The sequence below is a fragment of the Perna viridis genome, chromosome 8 (assembly GCF_037379345.1).
Source record: "Perna viridis isolate PV_CMFRI_1.1 ecotype Kerala chromosome 8, ASM3737934v1, whole genome shotgun sequence".
Lineage (NCBI taxonomy): Eukaryota > Metazoa > Mollusca > Bivalvia > Mytilida > Mytilidae > Perna > Perna viridis.
The window spans coordinates 32,111,638-32,131,709 of NC_142452.1; the positions used below are offsets into that span (position 1 = coordinate 32,111,638).

General features: G+C 31.8%; 1 protein-coding gene across 1 annotated transcript; it reads left to right on the plus strand.

Annotated features, from left to right (window-relative positions):
• The first annotated feature begins 464 nt into the window (after positions 1 to 464).
• On the plus strand, positions 465 to 19,146 carry LOC148610257 (uncharacterized). Its single transcript, XM_088542563.1, has 4 exons — positions 465 to 819; positions 9,363 to 9,500; positions 14,304 to 14,512; positions 18,018 to 19,146. Exons 1-4 carry the CDS (start codon positions 780 to 782, stop codon positions 18,102 to 18,104), a joined length of 474 nt encoding a protein of 157 aa, XP_088398689.1. The 5' UTR covers positions 465 to 779; the 3' UTR covers positions 18,105 to 19,146.
• Positions 19,147 to 20,072: the final 926 nt, after the last annotated feature.

The following is a 20,072-nucleotide window of genomic DNA, read 5'->3' on the forward strand; positions in this document are numbered from 1 at the left end:
GATCAAACCTTCAATGAATTCTTGTACACATATAGTCTTTTAGAGCAAACGTGGATGTTTGTTTTATACATGCAATTTACTTTTTATTGTTTATTGACGAAATACAGGATGACGTAGAGCTCAATACTTATTTGAAAACTAATATTAATTTTGCAGATACGATGATTGTTTTGAAAATATAATACCTATTAAAACATTATTAAATTGATACTACCATACTGTGAACACCGAAAGATATTAAAACCATAATTAAAAAAAATTTACGAAGATATATAATCAACCTTTTTTGCATACGTAAAGTATTTCTTACCTGTCATGTATTTGTTATTCATCTTTACAATGTGATAACAATGATGCTACAATGTATTTGACGTTAGTTGCCATTATTTAACAGATAGCAATTATATTATATCAATACAGCATTGTGATTATATATCGCAGTGAGAATCTTTGCCATTCACGTATTGCCGAGAAAATATGACTGATATGAGACATTCTGGTGATTAAGGAATGTAGAATCAATCATGTAGCGCGTTAGGATTTTGCCTTAATTGCGTTCCAAAGGGCTTACTGCTGATACCCAAACAGAATATCCTAATACGAATATCGAACCGATTTTATAACATAAGAAATATCATTGCTTTAATAGATGTTTAGTGAACATCCAAAGAAAGGAGAAGTTTCTTTTCATTTGTTTGATTGGACGGAGCAATCTAATTTTGACGCTTCATATACTGAAGCTTACGTGCACAAGTTTATGTCTATTTTATATGAAATGAATGGAATTCCTTTTCTTGTTGACAACTGTTATGCATACAGGTAAGACTACGTGTAAATAGTGCAAGGTAGTTTATATGCGGTATATGTTCTATAAAAGTATTTTCCATTCTTCAATTGATTGTTAAAGTGAGATTTAAGCGAAACACTAATTAATCATGATAAGCATTGCTATTATTTGTTTTACCAAATAACGCCAGTTAACGTAATGAAAAACAAAACAAAAAAACAAAAAAACAAAAAAAATAATCACATTAATTTATACATACCGTATCAAATAAAATAAGTATTAAGGAGACTCAAAAAGTGAGTTCATATAACAGACCTGTACTCGGATAGTGTCACTGTGTACGTGAATCGGAGAAAGTCAATGGAGCTTGGTCATATGATACACCAAGGTATTTTATCAATTACATTTATTAATCCCGCTACCATCATGTGATCACGTTAGAATTTTAAAAAGATACATTTGTTTTTCCATTTGGATCTTCAACTGGATTCATGACCAGCTGGCATTTTTTTCACATGGTTTACTGCTATGTTATATATCAAGTGTAAAATTAAATGTTCCGGTGTTTTTACATATATATAATTCGTAAATGCCCCATGTTGTATGGCCATTTTTGATAATATGAATTTATTTTAATTTTTTTTTTCGGATAATTTTCCACCATTTTCTTATTATTTACTCTCTTTTCACCATGATGCTTTGTTTAATTGAATAATATTGCCCAAATGTGGATTGTTTTTGATGTGAATGCATCGTGTCGGAGAGTTGCATTGTTGTTGGTATACTATTACCGAATTTGTGTAACATGCAATTATTGCACTTTATTTTTGCTCTTATATGTTATATAGTTTGTTCTGTGTGTACATTATGTAGATCACCCTTGTTCCCTGTTTTCCCTACCAGTGCACCTGGTTCACGCTCACAGTTTTTGTGTGGAGTTCTTTATTGTCTTTGTCTGCTCTCATGATGTCTGGTCTTTGTTCCAGTAATGCATTCTTTCGATTTCCGCTAGAATTTTGGTTCCCTTGATTATTCGTTCATGTTTTGGCAATGTATTTGTGTTTTCAAGTGTTTGAATTGTCCATTGTTCATGCTCTTTTTTGTCAATAGTTTATTTTGAACCTTCCTACTATAAATATTGTATCACTTGATACGAACACGCCAGAATGCTTAATGGGCCTTGCTATTTGAATCATTAGTAAAACAACTGTCCACTTTTTACAATAACAAACAAAAGAATTGTCGTAATTCCAAATAAAATTTTAATCAACCATATATAAGTTATTTAACAATTCCTTATCCAGCATTGGCGGATTATCATGAAGAAATAAATATATGCACAGCAACCCAAAGGCAGCCCATCATATTTCATATAAAATGCAAATAAGAAAAAAGTTACATTGTTCTGTAGTGTTTTGGTTAAAATACATATATGAAGGAAAATTTATAAATGTGTTCAATATATTTTATCTGAATAAATACATTGTTTTGGTTTATTTGTTGTTAAGAAACACTCCAGCTACGAATCATGCAAAATGTGAATATTAAGTAAAAAAGGCTACACATTGTTTTTGTTATTTATTTAAATTGCCATAGTAAACAGAAATTAACATTCAGTTTTTCATATAACCCGTGTTGTTAGGAGATAAAAATTATATAGAATGCACTGTAGAATTCAGATTGAGGGAGATAACACTGTAAATAATACTCAAATACAATAGAATCTATTGGATTTTCAATGTTGATTATCTCCTAAGAGCAGGAAGATTTTAATGAATAATTACACATTTCATAAAATAGACCCATTCAAAAATAAAAATATGAAGTCTTGTTTGAGGTGTATCACATTTTTCAGTTCAGATTTTGCATGATTCTTACAAAGACCGTCAGACAGAGAACTCTTGTATAAGTACACTAGTCACAGGTGATATAAAAAAAATCACTCATTTGTTCCATTTGTCATAAAACAACATCTAAGCAAGCTAAAAACTGGTACTTTATCGACAGAATGGAAACCTTTCCATTGTAATTGTGTCAAAGAAATAATAGGAACGATGGTTACTGTTTACAAAATGCGAAGTGAGCATAGTATTATAGATACTTGTTAACCACTTATGAAAATGTTGCAAAGGATATTACTATTGCATTCACCAACTAAAATATGTAAAGTTCTTAGTAATTCCCGCATCGATATAAAGTAATAAAGCATTACAAATATATATATCAAGATCACAACTTAATCTATCCACTGCTATAGTGCACATTCATCTTTGAGAAGATGCATGAATATTTTTCACGCTGCGCATGTGAGGGGAAAAACCGAAGCTTTTATCTCTATAATAAGGGAAAGTACCAATTTCCAATCAACTAAATATTGAAGTACGTGTACTTTGGTGTCACTAGAATAATTAATGTTTGCCATATTATTGCCATTTAGTTGATATTTGTCGATAAAATGTTATGTTCGTATGTGTATTCCATGAATATGTCCGTCATGATGTAAATGTACTCTCCGATTTAAATTTTACATATAGTAGCAAAAGAACTAACAGAAAACTGACATGGACAATCTAGAGGCGGAACAAGGGCGTGTGGGTGATTGCAGGGGGTCGGCAATTTCATGTATGAAATTGACAATAATGGTAAATAATGTCGCCGCCTTTCTATCGAGGAATCCCGGCTGACACCCCCCCCCCCCCTTTCAAAGTGTCGGGAGTAGCCACCTCAATTATTTAAAGAAATAGTTTATTTTAAAAGTACAATATAACAAGACATCTCACAAACTTTCCATATATGTTAAACCAACATCATTACACTTGAAATACATTAAATATATTTTCTTTTAGATATAAAATTGCTTTTAGCCTTTACTGTCGCGTGTGGAAGACGAATATTGTAAATCATACATTTTGTGCATTGACGGTCTACACCTATCGTATCCGTTACAAGGGCAAATATGGAGAGGTTCCATATTTCCAAAGCTATTGAGTATAACGAATTCGCCTAATGTATCAGTTTAATGCCTTACAACGTAAGATATATATTCGTGGAATTTAAATTTGTGAATTTTCATAGGCAAAGAGCCCAAACATGCGTAAAAATTCCTTCCTTCCCGCACGAGTTAGTGGCTTAATTATTAACAAAAATGGAAAAACATTTTAGTCATGGCCTAAATACATTTCATAGAAAGCATGTCGGTAGTATGATAGTAATCTAATTTATTATCATTTTCAAATAGCTGTTTTTATGAAAAAAAAGTAATGATAATAATTAAGTAGCTGTCTTTGTAAGAATTATGCAAAACCTGAAAAAATGTGATACACATAAAAAAAGGATACATATTTTTATTTTTGTTATTAAGTGGTTTTATGGATATATATTATGAAATGTGTAATTATTCATTCCGATCTGTCTGCTCTTAGGAGAAAATCAACACTGAAAATCCAGTAGATTCTATTGTATTTGAGTGCCATTTACAGTGTTATCTTCCTTAATGTTTAAATCTACAGTGCATTCTATATAATTTGTATCTCCTATGAGCACGGGTTATATGTAAAACCAAATGTTAATTTCTGTTTACTAAAGCATTTCAAACAAAATATGAAAAATAAAAATATGTAGGATTTCCAACCATGTATCACATTTTGCATGATTCTTAGCTGGAGTGCTACTTAAAATCTAATGGGTAATAGTTGGTCTTAGCAAGATCTATGAAATTCAAATGTACACTTTGTCTTACTCTTTAAGGGATCAAATTCAATCATGATAAAAGTGTAGATAACAATCGATACATTAAGTGTCTACTTAAACACGACTTAATTTCTAATCCATGCTTTCTTTTGACTTAAAATGAGCCTTGAAATTTGAAGGCTAATACAACATTAGTGTTCAAGGCCATGGTTTTAAGTGGTTTTCAATGCTTTTAATGGAATGTTTGATCATAGCATTATTTTTAAATGTCACTAAGTTACATCGTTTACATTTAGGAAACTGAATTTATAACTATTTCCCAAGAAATTAATTTAGAAGGCTTTTTGTTTGTCGTTCACTTTTCTAATGTTGAGGATAGACATTTCAAATCATGATAATTTTATCATAATAAATACAATAGAAATATAATCCAAGGAGTATATGTCTTGCGGAAAAAAAAATTAAAAAATACACACACAAATAGACAAATACACAATACACCTACATATTAGAATAAACAAAACAACATCAACAACAAAAAGAAAGTAATGAAAGATCAAATTTAACTAATTAAATACAAGTAAATAAAAGTACAGAATAATAATAATAAAAAAAAACAGAAGAAAAATAAATTTCTACACAATACAAAAAAAACCAAACAACAACAATCAAAGAAAAAAGAACAAAAATCTAGAAACAAACAAACACAAACAATCATAAAAGGGCACAAACAGTATATATAAAACAAGAACTGTTTATTGCTTTATCAACACAATGCTAAATGTATATGAATAAGATAACTCTTCATATCTGGAGATCTTTTCAATAATTGAAATTTCTACTCTTCCAAACCTCTTAAAATTTATTTAAAAAAATAACTGCTGATCAAGAAGTTATTTTAAATCTAGTATTCTGTTTTGAACTGCAATGATTTCATGGGCATTACGTATCAAATGTCGCCCAAAACCATACTTTTAACAAAGTTTTACATTCATTTTGAAAACTAGTAAAGATGACAGGCGCTTTCATTATTGCAAGGGTTTAAACATTTTTTTAATGAGGTAAACCTAGGGTAAGGGACATAATTCTTGACATCAGTGATACGTTTGTATCATATTCAATTCACTAAAACCTTTCAAGCATTCATTTGAAACAGAATGACACCAGTCTAAGCTACTTTGGTGTTTACATGAGATGGATGACAAAATGCTGAATACAAACATTTCAATGGTTTGTACGTTGTATCCCTTACCCTAGGTCTACCCCCTTCAGAGTTACGCAGTTGCTTATGCACTTAAACGTTGTTTAACTACGTCTCATGCTTAGTTGCATCAGCATACGACAAACTTTGAGAATTTTTTACAACATTTGTAAGATAAAAACAAAATTACAAAACTAGTTAAATATTGGGATTGAAGTTTAATAGATTCATAAGAACGTAATTTTCCCGTTTTATAGCCAAAACCTGTGGAATTACAATTAAGGTCAATGAGTCATTTGCATAAAATATGTGTTGTTTTAGTGGGCGCCAATTAACACGTGTGATTAGAAGTAATCACCACGAAACTTCATTATATAGTAATTAATTCTTTAGTTTTCTGTCTAATTTGAATATGAAAAAAATCGTCATACAAAGATGTGGACCTATGTACAAAAAGTTGGATTAATTTATTCATTGACATATATATACAGTACCGATTGCAATACGTGGAACTGTAACTGAGAGCCGTCATCGATCATTTTCAGCTTCATATAAGTCACTGATCCGTCAAACTAATCTGTAAAAACCGATGATCGCGGCAATTTTACATCACGTGAATACGCTTACAATATACGGAAAGGTTTGTGTTGTTTTCCATATTGCACAAAATGACTTATTATTATTAATGTAGACAAAATTCAACTAAATTCATTTTCATTTCCTTTTTCTATGCAATAAATAAAATATGAATTTAATATTTTGAATTAAAAGTAGATTTGATGTGCATTAAATCAGATCTGTCCCAAAGATAATTGGTCATCAACAAAAGCACCATCAAATAGTCCACCGATCATAGATTATTGAACGGACAGCAATCAGTGAATCAACGGCGATGGATCCGCCAAAAAGTTGCGTGGGCAGGTATCGGCACTGTACAACGCAACAATGCCATCGGTATGCACAACACCATCTTTTTAATTTTTCATGTTACTCTGTTTAAGTGCATTTTGCAACTTGATAACGGTACTCTTTTGTAAGAGTTTGGTTAAATATTCGAAATAATTAAATTGGAGTATTTCCCGATTGATTTTTAGCAATACAAAAAAAATCTATTGTTGGTGCAAACAAAATTGATAAATCTAATCAGATAAGTTTGGTTGATTTGGTTATGTGTAGAATTCAATTATTGTGTGTAATGAAAGTGTTTACTATATCTCATCGGAAACTCTTTCAGTACTGTTTAATCAATTGAATTAGGCCTTAATTTCTCTCAAGTGCACTTTTTTTTCGAACATATATCGTATTATGATAAATGATTCCTAAATTTTTTTTTTCATTAATGTCATTTCAAAAGATGATAAATTATATTATCTAGAATATTCACTCATTTAACTCGCTGGATTTAATGAAAACTAAATTTGTTCATATAACTTCAAAACGAATGAGCAATGATATATCGGTTCACTGGTTATTTTCATTTATTCGATTGATCTTTCAATATCACAATTCATTTAAGCGTGAGATCATGCACCGTTGGCAAAAGAAAAAATGTAAGGTATATGCAATTTTCACTCTTCGGAACATCAAAGTTAAGATCTGAAATCATTTTGATAAAATTTCAATTAATAACCCGATGTTATACCCATAAATCAGAAATCAAATCTAATGTTAGAGCTGAAAACTAAGCATATTAAAAAAATATATATATTTAGTTCCCGTCTTCCAGAGTCTTTTTAAACGGGATATATGTAAAGTCTAGTTTATTTAGATTTTTAAATACTTTGACAATATAATAAAGACCCAAGTTATGAAATGGGAATGTTTCATGACCGGTATATGCAATTTGTTATACAGCAACAATCATGTAAATCGAAACATAAAGAGAATAGGTATGGTGAATAAGAGACAACAACTCCACAGGGATGAAATTGTAAGCCCAAGCCACCCAATTGTCTTCACCGTAAACATTGTTAGATTTAAATAGCGTTTTGTTTACATTCCTTAGTACTTCTCTGTTTTAGAATCAGGCCAAAGGTGTGTAAGGTGTAGCCGTAGCCCATGAAGAAAAAATGCAGATATTTTATTTCCCTTTCCAAGTCTTTATGTCTCAAAACCTTCACAAATAACCATCAAAGCGTTTGTAACGTTTACATTTTTTAAGACATTGATTGGTCAAATTTAGTTAACATTCACAATGGAAAATGGCTGAAAAAAAGTTCCCACACGTGTTGCCTTTTCAATACATCACAGATGCTTCAAGATTAATATAATTGGTTTTTCGGTCGTTTCCTAAATGCATTGAACATATTTGAGGCAAAATAGACTAAACTGAGGAACAAATATGCGCCACCCGTTGTCTGATTCTTATTCAGAATGATACTTAAAACCTTTTCCTTACATACTTTTTCTTCCATTTCTAGAAAATACCTTTGACAGTTTATAACGAGTCAACTAAAAAAATCGATAACAGTGAAAACCGTCCTTGAAAACTCTCAGTGTAAGAGACAAATTAATCTTTCAGTGATTTGAACCGAACGTCATGGTCTAGCGAATTAGACATAAGAGGATAGCACTTAAATTAAATCAAACGAATGAACTTCTTTCGATAATGATCATTGCAAACGCTTTCTGTTGGTTAAACGTGATTTGTACAGTACCATATTTGAGATCAGAAAAACAGAAAGTTGTAAACAACTGATATTTCCTAGACTTAACGAAAGTCACTTTGTAAATAACGATGTTCTTTACTTTGTTATGTTTCCTTATAGCACCAGATGACATGCCAGTGTTCCAATTTTGTTCATATCTCAGACACTGTTCACGTAGAAACCCGTGAGACCTTATGATATTGATAGCACACTCATTTTTTTACCAAATCAATGTATTTGTTAAAATGTACTATTAAGGAGGTAGACCTAGGGTAAGAGAAACAACTCTTAAAAATCATTGAAACGTTTGTATTCAGCAATTTACATCAATCTCATGTAATCATCAAAGAAACATGGATTGATTTCATTCTGATTCAAATGAAAGCTTGATAGGCTTTGGTGAATTGAATATGATTCAAACATATCATTGATTTCAAAAGTGATGTCCCTTACCCTAGGTCTACCTCCTTAAACCATTATGATATCAGAAGGAACAGGGTTTTGACTATATCAAAAGCAGATGACTTATAATACATAACTAAATATTTCCAACAAGTCTACCGAATTTTGTACAAATCAAAGAGTTAGTTTTCATTATTCTAACAAGTTTCTAGTAATTTATTTAATAAGTTTTATTATAGTTTGATTTTTTGTCGCTATTTACATTTATCTCGGGTTATTTCTTGACTTTACCAGTTAATTTACTATTTATCTCCTTTTCCAATATATGATTTTGTTCATCTCATTTACTTTAATGAATAAATTTACTTTTTCTCAACATGAATGTTTTGTTTGTACCAAACCCGAATATTGTACTACTGTGGAAATATTTATTTTTGTTCGTGGGATACCAATTTTTTTGGGGTGGGCCAATCCACGAAATATGTTCCCAGTGAAAAGGAAGTTTTCTTGATGCGTACACTGAAACCCTCAAAACCCCGATTTCAAGAATCCATGAATTTGTGTTTCTTCCCTTATTCACGAAAATTGGTATCCAGTTATACCAAACACCATAATCATAATAATGTACTTTCAGGTATGGCTTTGAGATGTTTTAACTGTGACAACCAAGTGAACCCCGCTTGTGGACGATATTTCAAACCATATCAGTTTAAAGCAGATATATGTCCATATAATGACTTCAAATGTGCCTTACAACGACAAACAAGTGGTGGTAGGTGTATTGCTAAGATTTCTAAAGGTTTATGACATTATTCACGAGTTTTGACGGTACTAAACGTCTTTCTTTTATGGCGTAATAATTCATAATTAATGTTTGACACTTGCTATTTTATCTGCAATTGATAGCAACGGTGACAAGTAGATACATTTGCTTACATGTACAAATAACTGCGAGTCTAAAACAAATAGCATAAATGAAATTCTATCTTGTTATCCTGAGTTCATAAATATAGTCAGAAATATAAACGTTGACGAATGGAAATATGACCTTAACTAGTGACCAAAAGGTATTATAGGGAGGCCACTTTTATCATGGTTCATCGGCAAAAAATATTTTTAAATATTCTGCTTTTATTTCAAATAATAGTTTAAAACGATCATTTCGTTTTGTTGTACTTTCGGAAATTTACATATTCTTTTGTTTGATATTAATGAAATATATTTACATATTTACAATTTATGTAAATTTCCCTTAAGTTTCCCCAATATACTAACAAAATAAAAGTCATGTCCCGGAAGTAACAAAACGTGACTGTCCTTACAGAGCAAAATTATCATTTCCTTCATTCAAGCAAATAAAAAAAAATATAGGTTGAGATCACGTTTCAGTAACAATTAATTCATCTTATCTGATAGTTTTCAAGTGATTTTCTGTTTTTTTTTACCCACATGTATTGAAAGAATTGAATGTGATGTTTCGGGAAACACGTGGATGTACGTACGTGTATCATCGCTGTTCCATTATCGCTGTTGTCGAGAACCTAAACCGCCTTGGAAAAATATAACTCCGATTGTATTATCCAAATCCAAGCATAGCTTTTCTAAGATAGGAAAGGCAGTCATTGTCTTGTTTGCAGCTGTCAGTTGCGTCTGAATTCTGTTTACCTCACATGATATGTGTAAATTATTCCCACCATCCGTGGAAAATTGTAATATTTCCGGTATCTGTACAGATTGATTTGAGCGGCCAAAACTAGATGGCCAAAACTGAAAAGAATGTTGCTAGAGATGCTCTTAAGGGTTAAAAAGGTGAAGTATTGCAAAGTGCAATAAAGTTATAGACCATTTTGAAAGCAAGAGTATGGGGTTGGGATTTTGGAAAAAAAAATCTTTTTTTCAAGGTACTCATTCATTGAAAAAAACTCCCCCAGATAGATTTTCTAATAAAAAATATTGATTTCGCTTGCTGCTTAAATATAAATAAAATATTGCACGTGCGAAACAAAAATTTTCATTCGACCCTCCCCCTTTTGCGATGTCCTTTATTATTTTTACGAGTCTCGCACAGACGGCACATGTATAGTACAGCTCACGGTGCTCGTTGATTTAGGCATTACTTACTCCATATTGTATTCAGTTTAGTTGGTTCACCCAAATTCAAAATACCCTTCAAAGTTCGGTTGAGATAGGTTTCACTTTGTACCGACTACTAAAAAGAAACGCCGCTCTAAAAAGATACCGTTGTCAATGTCACTTCTGGTGGACAAGGTCCCCCAGAACATTCACCAACCTAGTTATCAGGCTTATCTGGCCCGAATTATATCAGATTTTATTTATCGTATTTATATTCAAAATTTATAAATACTCAAATTTTAAAGTACCTAAATCACGGTAGCTTCATTCGAGGTATTGTACATGGTAGACCCTCTAAGTGATTGATTTTTGAGTGATTATGATGCACTAATAAGCGATTATACCTTGAAACACGTGTACAGCATTTCGAAATCAGCAATATTTGATTGGTATTTCTATATTTAGAACAGCAGTTATAAAACGCATCCTATTAACGAATGTTGCAATATGTTTATACGAATTTTATTTTCCAAAAATGGAGATGTACAATCTTCGTCAGACGTATTATATGAATATAAGTAGACTGATTTAAAAACCAGACTTTCATCAATTATAATAAAGCATTGCAAATGTACTGGATATGATGACCGCTTAGTATTATTTTAGGATTAATTCAGGTAAAGATTTAACAATTACATTAAATAAATATAACCACCGAATTATGGCATGCTAGATGTCAAATGCGTATGCTAATCGCGATATTCTATCATTTTGTTCATGGACATATTCTAGCAGTTACGATTTTAGTGCATGCCATGCATGCGTTTATCTTTAAGTTTTCTGGAAAGTGTAATAAAGGGAACCAAGAATCCAGCGCAAATCAAAAGAATGTAATCCAGGGACAAAGACCACACATGGAAAACAAAAGTAATTGAACAACTCGGACTCACTTGGGAGCATGGACCTGATGCACCGATAAGGTAAGCATCTTGTGCTTTTCTAAAAACAACCGCCGTGTTGCTCACAAAAAGTCAAGTCCGGGATAGACGAAAGAGGGAAGGAAAACTATGACACATTGAACAATGCAGTTTTCATGGTGCAGATGTATACATCATAACTATCCACGAGTTCATGATGACGACCATAAAACTTCTGTAGTGATGATTAATCTTGTAGCAACAAAGCACTGGCATAACGCATGAGTGATATGACTAAATTCGCAGGTGCTGAAGAGATGTTGCCACAGATGAAAGGAAAGTTGACAATTCTAAATGAAAAGTCATAACGTTTATCGTAAAGTTTTGTAAATAGTTTTCTTTTACCATCGATTTCTAAGTGTAGGTCAAGATATGAGGCTAACATCACAGTGTCTGTGGTATCCTTCATCTGAAGTTCTTTGGGGTAGATGCGATGTATAAAATTCCAGAAACTAGGATCGTTTAACTATTATACATCGTCTATATAGCGGAAACTGAGGTTAAAGGATCTATCTAAACGATGTTTCGGATCAAATCATAAATTTTCCACATGCATATTTTGTTCATTGCACTTCGCGCAATAAACAATATGCACATGGAAAATTTATGATATTTTTCAATAGACAAAATTTGTATCATATCCAATTCTTAATAGAAATAATTATTTACACAAAAGGCCCTTTTAACTTATCTTACAATGAAGACCATTCAACAATGGATTTCAATACAAATTCAAACTATAAGCCAAAAGGTTATAACTCTATTTGCTATCTTGTACTTTCCAACCATTGTAGTCGATGCAATTTTAAACACATGTACGTGACATTCCTATGACTAAAATGTCATCAAATTGAGAGACAAAAGTGCAAGCATATAAACATAATCTAAGGGCAACTTAAGTCATTGAATAATTTATCGGGCTTCATACAATTAATCAAGTTTACCAATCGCAAATTCTTTTGTTATCAACAATGAAGAAGCCTAATATTTTTTTTATTATTATCTATCAAATCAACATTTATCACATTTAACATTCATTATGATAAGACAAGATTGTTTCCAAAATGTATATAATTAGAACAAGAAAGGGCATGTTTACGCATACGATATTTGATCGAAATAAATTTAATATTGTAAATATCTTGTGAAAAGCTTTGAATTATATTTATCTTGTTGTATTTTGTATGATACTTTGTGACAACACAGTTTTTATACATAGTTTTGTTTTAATATGGTTTACAATTATTAATCAAAATAATAATTTGGCATAAGTTTTACCGAAAAGAGCACAAATGCTGATTAGGCAAGCGGTAATGAATGCCTAGGCATCATCCAGGCTACCAGTAAAATGATACGAAATGTTTATTATATGCACAACATGTTGTTGAATGAGATAGACCTTGGTTAAGGAACATAACTCTTACAAATCATTGGAATAATTGTATTCAACATTTTTCATCAATCTTATGTAACCTTCAAAGTAACTTGGACTGATTTCATTCTGTTTCAAATGAAAGCTTGATTGGCTCGTGAAAAATTGAATGCAATTCAAACATTTCACTGATTTCAAAAGTTATGTCGTTACCCTAGGTCTACTTCCTTAAATACAATTAATCATTAACACCATAACTCATTCTTTTGTACTTTTTGTGCTTATTTCTCTGATATATCCTTTTCACTTTTATCTTTTTTTTCTATGCAACCAAATGTCTTAGTTGTAACTATATCACAATATATGCTAGTTTATTAGTTTCCCTTCGATTCCTGATTTGACAATAATTTTGAAAAATTGAAAAGTTACATAATATAATCCCAGGAATAAGAAAAATGACAATTACACGACAAACATTTCTGTGTGTAACCCTTTGATATTTTATCATTAGAAGCTTATCTATCTTGAGATTTAACAAATGTATTATCTTCATCTACAACAATAACGCTTATAACAAATTTAACTTCTGCACACCTAATAAATACACTGGTAGGTACCTGAAGTTATTTGTTGGAAAATTTAATAACCTACTGACATTCAAAGTTAAAGATCAATATCCGAGATTATACGCAATTAGAGGAATACGCGCTTAACATTGCCCTTTTAAAACTAATATTTTATCTTTTTTTGTTGCGAATACTTACTAATATACACACAGTGTAAAAAGTATAGATAAACAATGAATAAAATTCAAGTTAAAGTCCCTTAATCATTTTTTAAAACACGTAATGCTATCAATCTGATTATGTACTCGAATGCTTTTCTGACCAGGTCGCTTCACGTATTTCAAAAGGATTTCAAAACATTATCATCGCTAAAGAGTTTAAATATGTAATTACACAATATTTATGCCTGTTTTATAAGTGTAACGATAGAATCATACAATTGATTATATGCTATTTTACGGGGCTAAACACATTTTAGTCATCAACAGGTAGCTAGGTTAAAAGCGACATCTTCAGTCAGTGAGATATACCTGTGATCGAAGACCCTATTGAAAATCAGGTTTTTTCATCACTTTTTTTTTCTTCAGATGGATGGATCGGTATTAGACGAATCTGCTACAAAACAGGCTCATTACCAGGCTTGAACGAGACTAATGGATGTAGAAACTGGACCAATGATATGCTTGGATATACTGCTTACTACTGTTTTTGTGATTCTGACTACTGTAATCATGCAATGACCTTATATGGGAACTATTGGATTGTTTTGTGTATGATGTTGCTTTTTGTGATCCTGGTAAATATCCATCGTACCGGCATAGTTAGATAGTATTACATAGCACTCCAGCTAAGAATCATGCAAAATGTGATACATGGTTGGAAAGCCTACATATTTTTATTTTTTTGATATTTTGTTTAGAGTGTTTTAGTGAACAGAAAGTAACGTGGTTTTTCATGTAACCTTTGTTAATAGAAAATAAAATAAGTAATTCAACATTATTGGAGATAACTCTGTTCATGACCCTAAAATACAATAGAAACTATTGGATTCTCCATATTGGTCATCCCTTGAGAGTAAACAGATTGGAAAGAATAAATATACACTTCATCATAAAGACCTATAAATCACAACAACTTGATAACAATAATTTGTAGCCTTTATTTAGGTTTATCACATATTACATAATTTGTATGATTCTTAGCTGGAGTACCACTTGTTAACTCCTGGAAGTACTTTTTCATACTAATCATTTCTTCATTGTCGTATCATGAAGGCTTCATTGTACAAATTTGGTGATACTGCTTTACTGATATAATAACTGTTACAGATATCGTAGGATGGAAGATAAGCAAATTAACCCCATATTATCAAGTTTGATATAAAAGTTCAATAAGAGTGATAATTTGCAAATTCATACACACGCAATTTAAATACATACTAAAAAATAAGAACACACACATACGATGACTTACACCGACATCCTAGGAACAAAAGAGAACGTTGTTCACCATCTGTTCGACATTGCGTGCATGTAAAATACAATGAACAAATATGACTATTATTTGCTAACGCTTACCACACATTTGAGTTACCAACCAAAAATTGATTTTCATCGTAACATTCAAATACTTCTCCGTCTAAGAATCAGGCAAAATGTATATAAGGTCTGACACATGAAGGAAAAAAAAACACAGATTTTATTGCATTCACCAATTAATTATATCTGATAACCACCAGAAATAACTAAGTGTTTGTAAAATTTGCCTTTTTAAGATATTGATACGTCAAATTTTGTTGAAATGCACTATAGAAAAATGGCGGAAAATGTTCCTGCACTTTTTCCTCATATAAGCAGTCAAAATATATCTAGGTCACAGATGCTTCCGGGTGAATCTAAACGGTTGTTCAATTGAATATATTTGAGACAAAAAAAGACCAAATTAAAAAAAATATGATGTGCCCACACCCCCTCCCAACCATTTACCTGATTCTTATACAGAATGGTACTTAAAACATACAAGTATATTGTTTATTTATACACCTAAACTTAAGTCATGATTATGCCTTTATTGAATGGTTAAGTAGTCTGTGATAATATAAATGTGTGTCAGTAAAACAAAAACAAATTATAATATTGAAATCGATACACATCAAAGGGAATAATTATAATTTTGTTTAGTACTGCAAATTTGGTGAGAAACAAGTTCCTGTAGAATATCGAAATTTATGGCTTTACCACATAAGACATAAGAATTGGGTTTGTCAAAGGTGAAAACTTCTCTCATATTTAAGACATATGTATCTATGTATCATTAAAGAGGTTCAGCATGAAAACAGTTATCAAAAATCAATAAAGTAAATCATGTACTTTCTTATAGACGTACTTTTTACTATACAATTTCTCTATTTCAAATATTCTGAACATGTCGCTTTTTAGAAGAAAAAAAACAGTAATCTTGAACGGAGATATGAGCAATTATATTCATTGGATTTACCGTCATCCCACATTTTCGTCACAATATTCTGTAAGACAATCAGTCTTTGAACAAATTTGGCCAGTCACCTGCATATGTGTGTGTGTGTGTGCTTTCGCGCAAAGCCATTTTTTAAATTGAATTCATGGCAGCCACCAAACCACAGCGAAAAGTAACATTTATGATTTTTTTAAACTGTTTGCAGCAAATCCTGAGTATAATAATATAACATTAACTCAACATTAAAATATTCTTTTTGTCGGTAGTTGTTAAACATTTTTTTTGTTGTTTTTGCTTATGTAATCAACATCTATGACTTATCAAAAGAGATTTTTATTTGACCTGTCCACAGGTGAATCCGTTTGATCTTCACAGTGTCTGTAGTATCTCTTATCTAAAGTTCTTTAGGTTAGATGCGATGTATAAAATTCTCGAAACTCGGATTGCTTAACGATAATACGTCATCCATGTAGCGGAAACTGAGAGAAAAGGATCTGTCTAAACGATGCTCCTTCCTTTGGATTATATCAGGTATAAAGTCAGCCTTGTAGGAGTGAACAAATAGGTCAGCGAGTAGAGAAGCACTATTTGTTCCCATTGAAATGCCGACCGTTTGGTGAAAAAGGCGTCCACCACTCTGGATAAATATGTTGTCGATAAAAAAAAATCCAGCATTTTGAAACATCTTCTTCGGTGTATTTAGAAGATGATTTAGAATATTTTTTTCATAAAGTGTGAACATTCTCGACCACGTACTACATTTGTCTATCTAACTGTATCGTCTTTTTGAGTTAGAACGATGAATAATGTTTTTGAGTCGGGATTTTAACTGAGTGTGGGGAATAAAAATCCAGGAAGCCTTTCGAAATTTTCAGGATCCACATTAAATCAATACCACAACGGGAGTATCAAGTGTAGTGGTAGGACTGTCGACCATGATTTACAGTTTTGATTATAGTTAAAAGATGTAAAAGAAGTTTGGTGATACATTTTGCAGATCTTGCTATGTAGCGTTCTGTGGATTCTTGTGGAGTTTAGGAATCCAGTACAAAGACGATAGATCACAATCTTCATCTGTGGTAGAGAGACTGAAAGAGGATAGTGCAGATTTATGGTTTTCCGCTATCTCTTCTTTGAGAGTGTGGTAGCAGTATAGGTCTTATTACTGATATTATTTTCTACGTCTACTTTTGAAAATAACACTGTGTTTTGCAGACAAAACAATGTTGTTTTGGACTTTGTCTGCTTGTACGACAACATACTTGTCAGGTATAGAAAGCAATTTCTTTGCTTCATCAGGGTCTTTGAAAACTGATGTAGCATTGACACCCCTTGACCTACTTAAGACGCATGCATTTTAAAAACCTCATAGACTCTACCCACTCTAGCAGTATATTATTATCTTCCTGTTCTCGTTTTATCTATTTTCTTGCATAGTCCTCAATGGCATCCATTATAATTTTAAAGTTATAATTCCAATTTATGGAGTGTGGATCACGGTACCAAGTAAACTTCAATCAATCTGCCAGGAAGTACTGAAATAGCATTGCTTGGGGAAAACATTGGAAAGACATACATAACTACCGCATGTCCTTTGTTTCTGAGTATACAAGTTCACCCCATCAAAAACAGACTATAGCGGACATGCAGTTCAGGGATAGCGACCAAACAAGGAAAAGAGACATACACTACAAAGAAATGAAATAACCAAAATAGCACTTTACAAAGAAACAAAGTTAAATGGGCCACTAAGGCCCTCTAGAAATCGAATACATGCACCAGTTGCACCTGTGGGGTCAGCGCCCTACTTTTTCCACCTTTTTCAGGTTCGGGATAAACGAAAGAGGAAAGAAAAGGATGATATGACACATTGGAACAAGTCGGTTCTCATGGTAGATTTGGAGACAAAGTAACGATCTATTAGTTCTTAAAAATGACCATATAAATTGATTGTATTGATGGTTTTCTACGTCCGTATGGCAAGCTCTTGCGAAACGTATGAGTGGTGATTTGAAAACTTCCCACTCATTACAAATTACATACTATGCAAACAGTTTTGTAATGCAAAATATGGTTACAACAACTTTGTTTCCAATAATTTACAAATTGCCATTTAAGGAAACACATTAGTACGAGTTTAAAAGAGGAACACATTATTGATGCAATACTTTAATTAATTTCATTTGATTCATTAGACCAGCCAGAGAAATCGTTTGTTTGTTGGAATTTGTTTTCATAACAAGAATGGTGATTAATATTCCCTTCAGAAATTTAGAAACCTAAGAACATTGCATTCTCTTTATTTCATTTACGACACTCATTTGTCTTTACTGAAATACCATAGGGCATTGATTAGTTCTTTGTCTCAATGATCAAAGCGTTCGAATTGTATCGTTTACAAAGTATACGGAACATAAGATTAATATTTATTTAAACATCAATCCATATAAAAATCAGACACTGCCTTTATTAAAGGTAATTTATCATACAGGAAACCTACCGAACAAACGATACCTTTACCGTCAACACACGCCATAGTTTTATATAATCGCTGACCATTCTGACCATAGCTTTTCCTACTTAAATCAGTCAAAGCAAAGATATCAATATTCGCAAAGTGCTAAATTCAAATAGTTTTCATTTAAAAAGTGCAACAACCAGACGCAAACCTTGGACTGGTTAGGTGGTAAGTACCAGTTTCTAGTATATAATTAAATACCGTTTTTTCAGGTTTGTTAGCGAATGGTCCGATTTAAAACATGGATAAATTCAACTAAAACGGTATTAAAATCAATACAATTGCGGTCCCAAACCATCTAAAATATACACATGTTATTATCCTTTATTTTCTTGTAAATTCTCATTCAATGGAATTGACACATAAAATTGATATTGCAATTGACGGCATCCTACCGGCAACATGTTATGCATGTCACTTTCAATATTCGAAGTAAATAAGGGCTACAGATAATCATATTGTTTAGAAATTGTTGTTTTGAAATTAAAACACTGAAAATGAATACAACGAAGAAGATAATACTGTTTAACGCCTTTCATCAACATTATCTTTTGTCGAAGACATGATTTTTAACGATATGTACATTGCATTTACATTGTTGTTAAAAATTGTCAACGCCGACGACGTAAAAGGTGACCAAGCAATCGCAATGCATGAAAAGGCATATGCTTATTAGATTCGAAATATTAAAACAATAAAAAGACTCCGAAGTGAAACGGAATAATCTGCTTTATTTTATTCATTTCAGCATCGTTCATTCGAACCAACATTTGGGTTTTTGGCATATATTGACCACCTCCCGTCAGAAATTTAGAAGGACTGGTACTTCATATTCTGAAGAACTGCGTTGTCACTTGCTCTTCATCCAGATGTTATAATTACACGATATTCGAAGAGATTAGAATACAGTTCAAAGTTTTGTTTTATGCCAAAACCTTTCACTTCCTACGGTACTGAATTTTTTTATAAGAGGTCAATAAATTTCAATAGATGTAAAGGGACTGTAAAAATGCAAGATGTAGACAAGTTATTGAATTATTCAGGGTTCGGCCAAAATAGGTTTTACTGTTTTACATAAGCCATTAAATGTCTGGTCCAGAGTTTTGTTCCTTAAAACAGCAAGTGGTCTTTTAACACACCCATACGTACTTTGATTTTAAAAGTATGTTAAAATTAAGGATTTACTGAAGAAAAAAGATACCAAATATGTTTTTGAACCCTTCCAAATTCTGCTCTGCACATACACTATGTTTTGTAATCCCAATATCTTGGGAAATTTCCAGACAATCAATCAATACACCGGTTTCACTATGTCACTTTCTATAACCTTTATAAAACATGAAATTGCATAAATATAAATTTC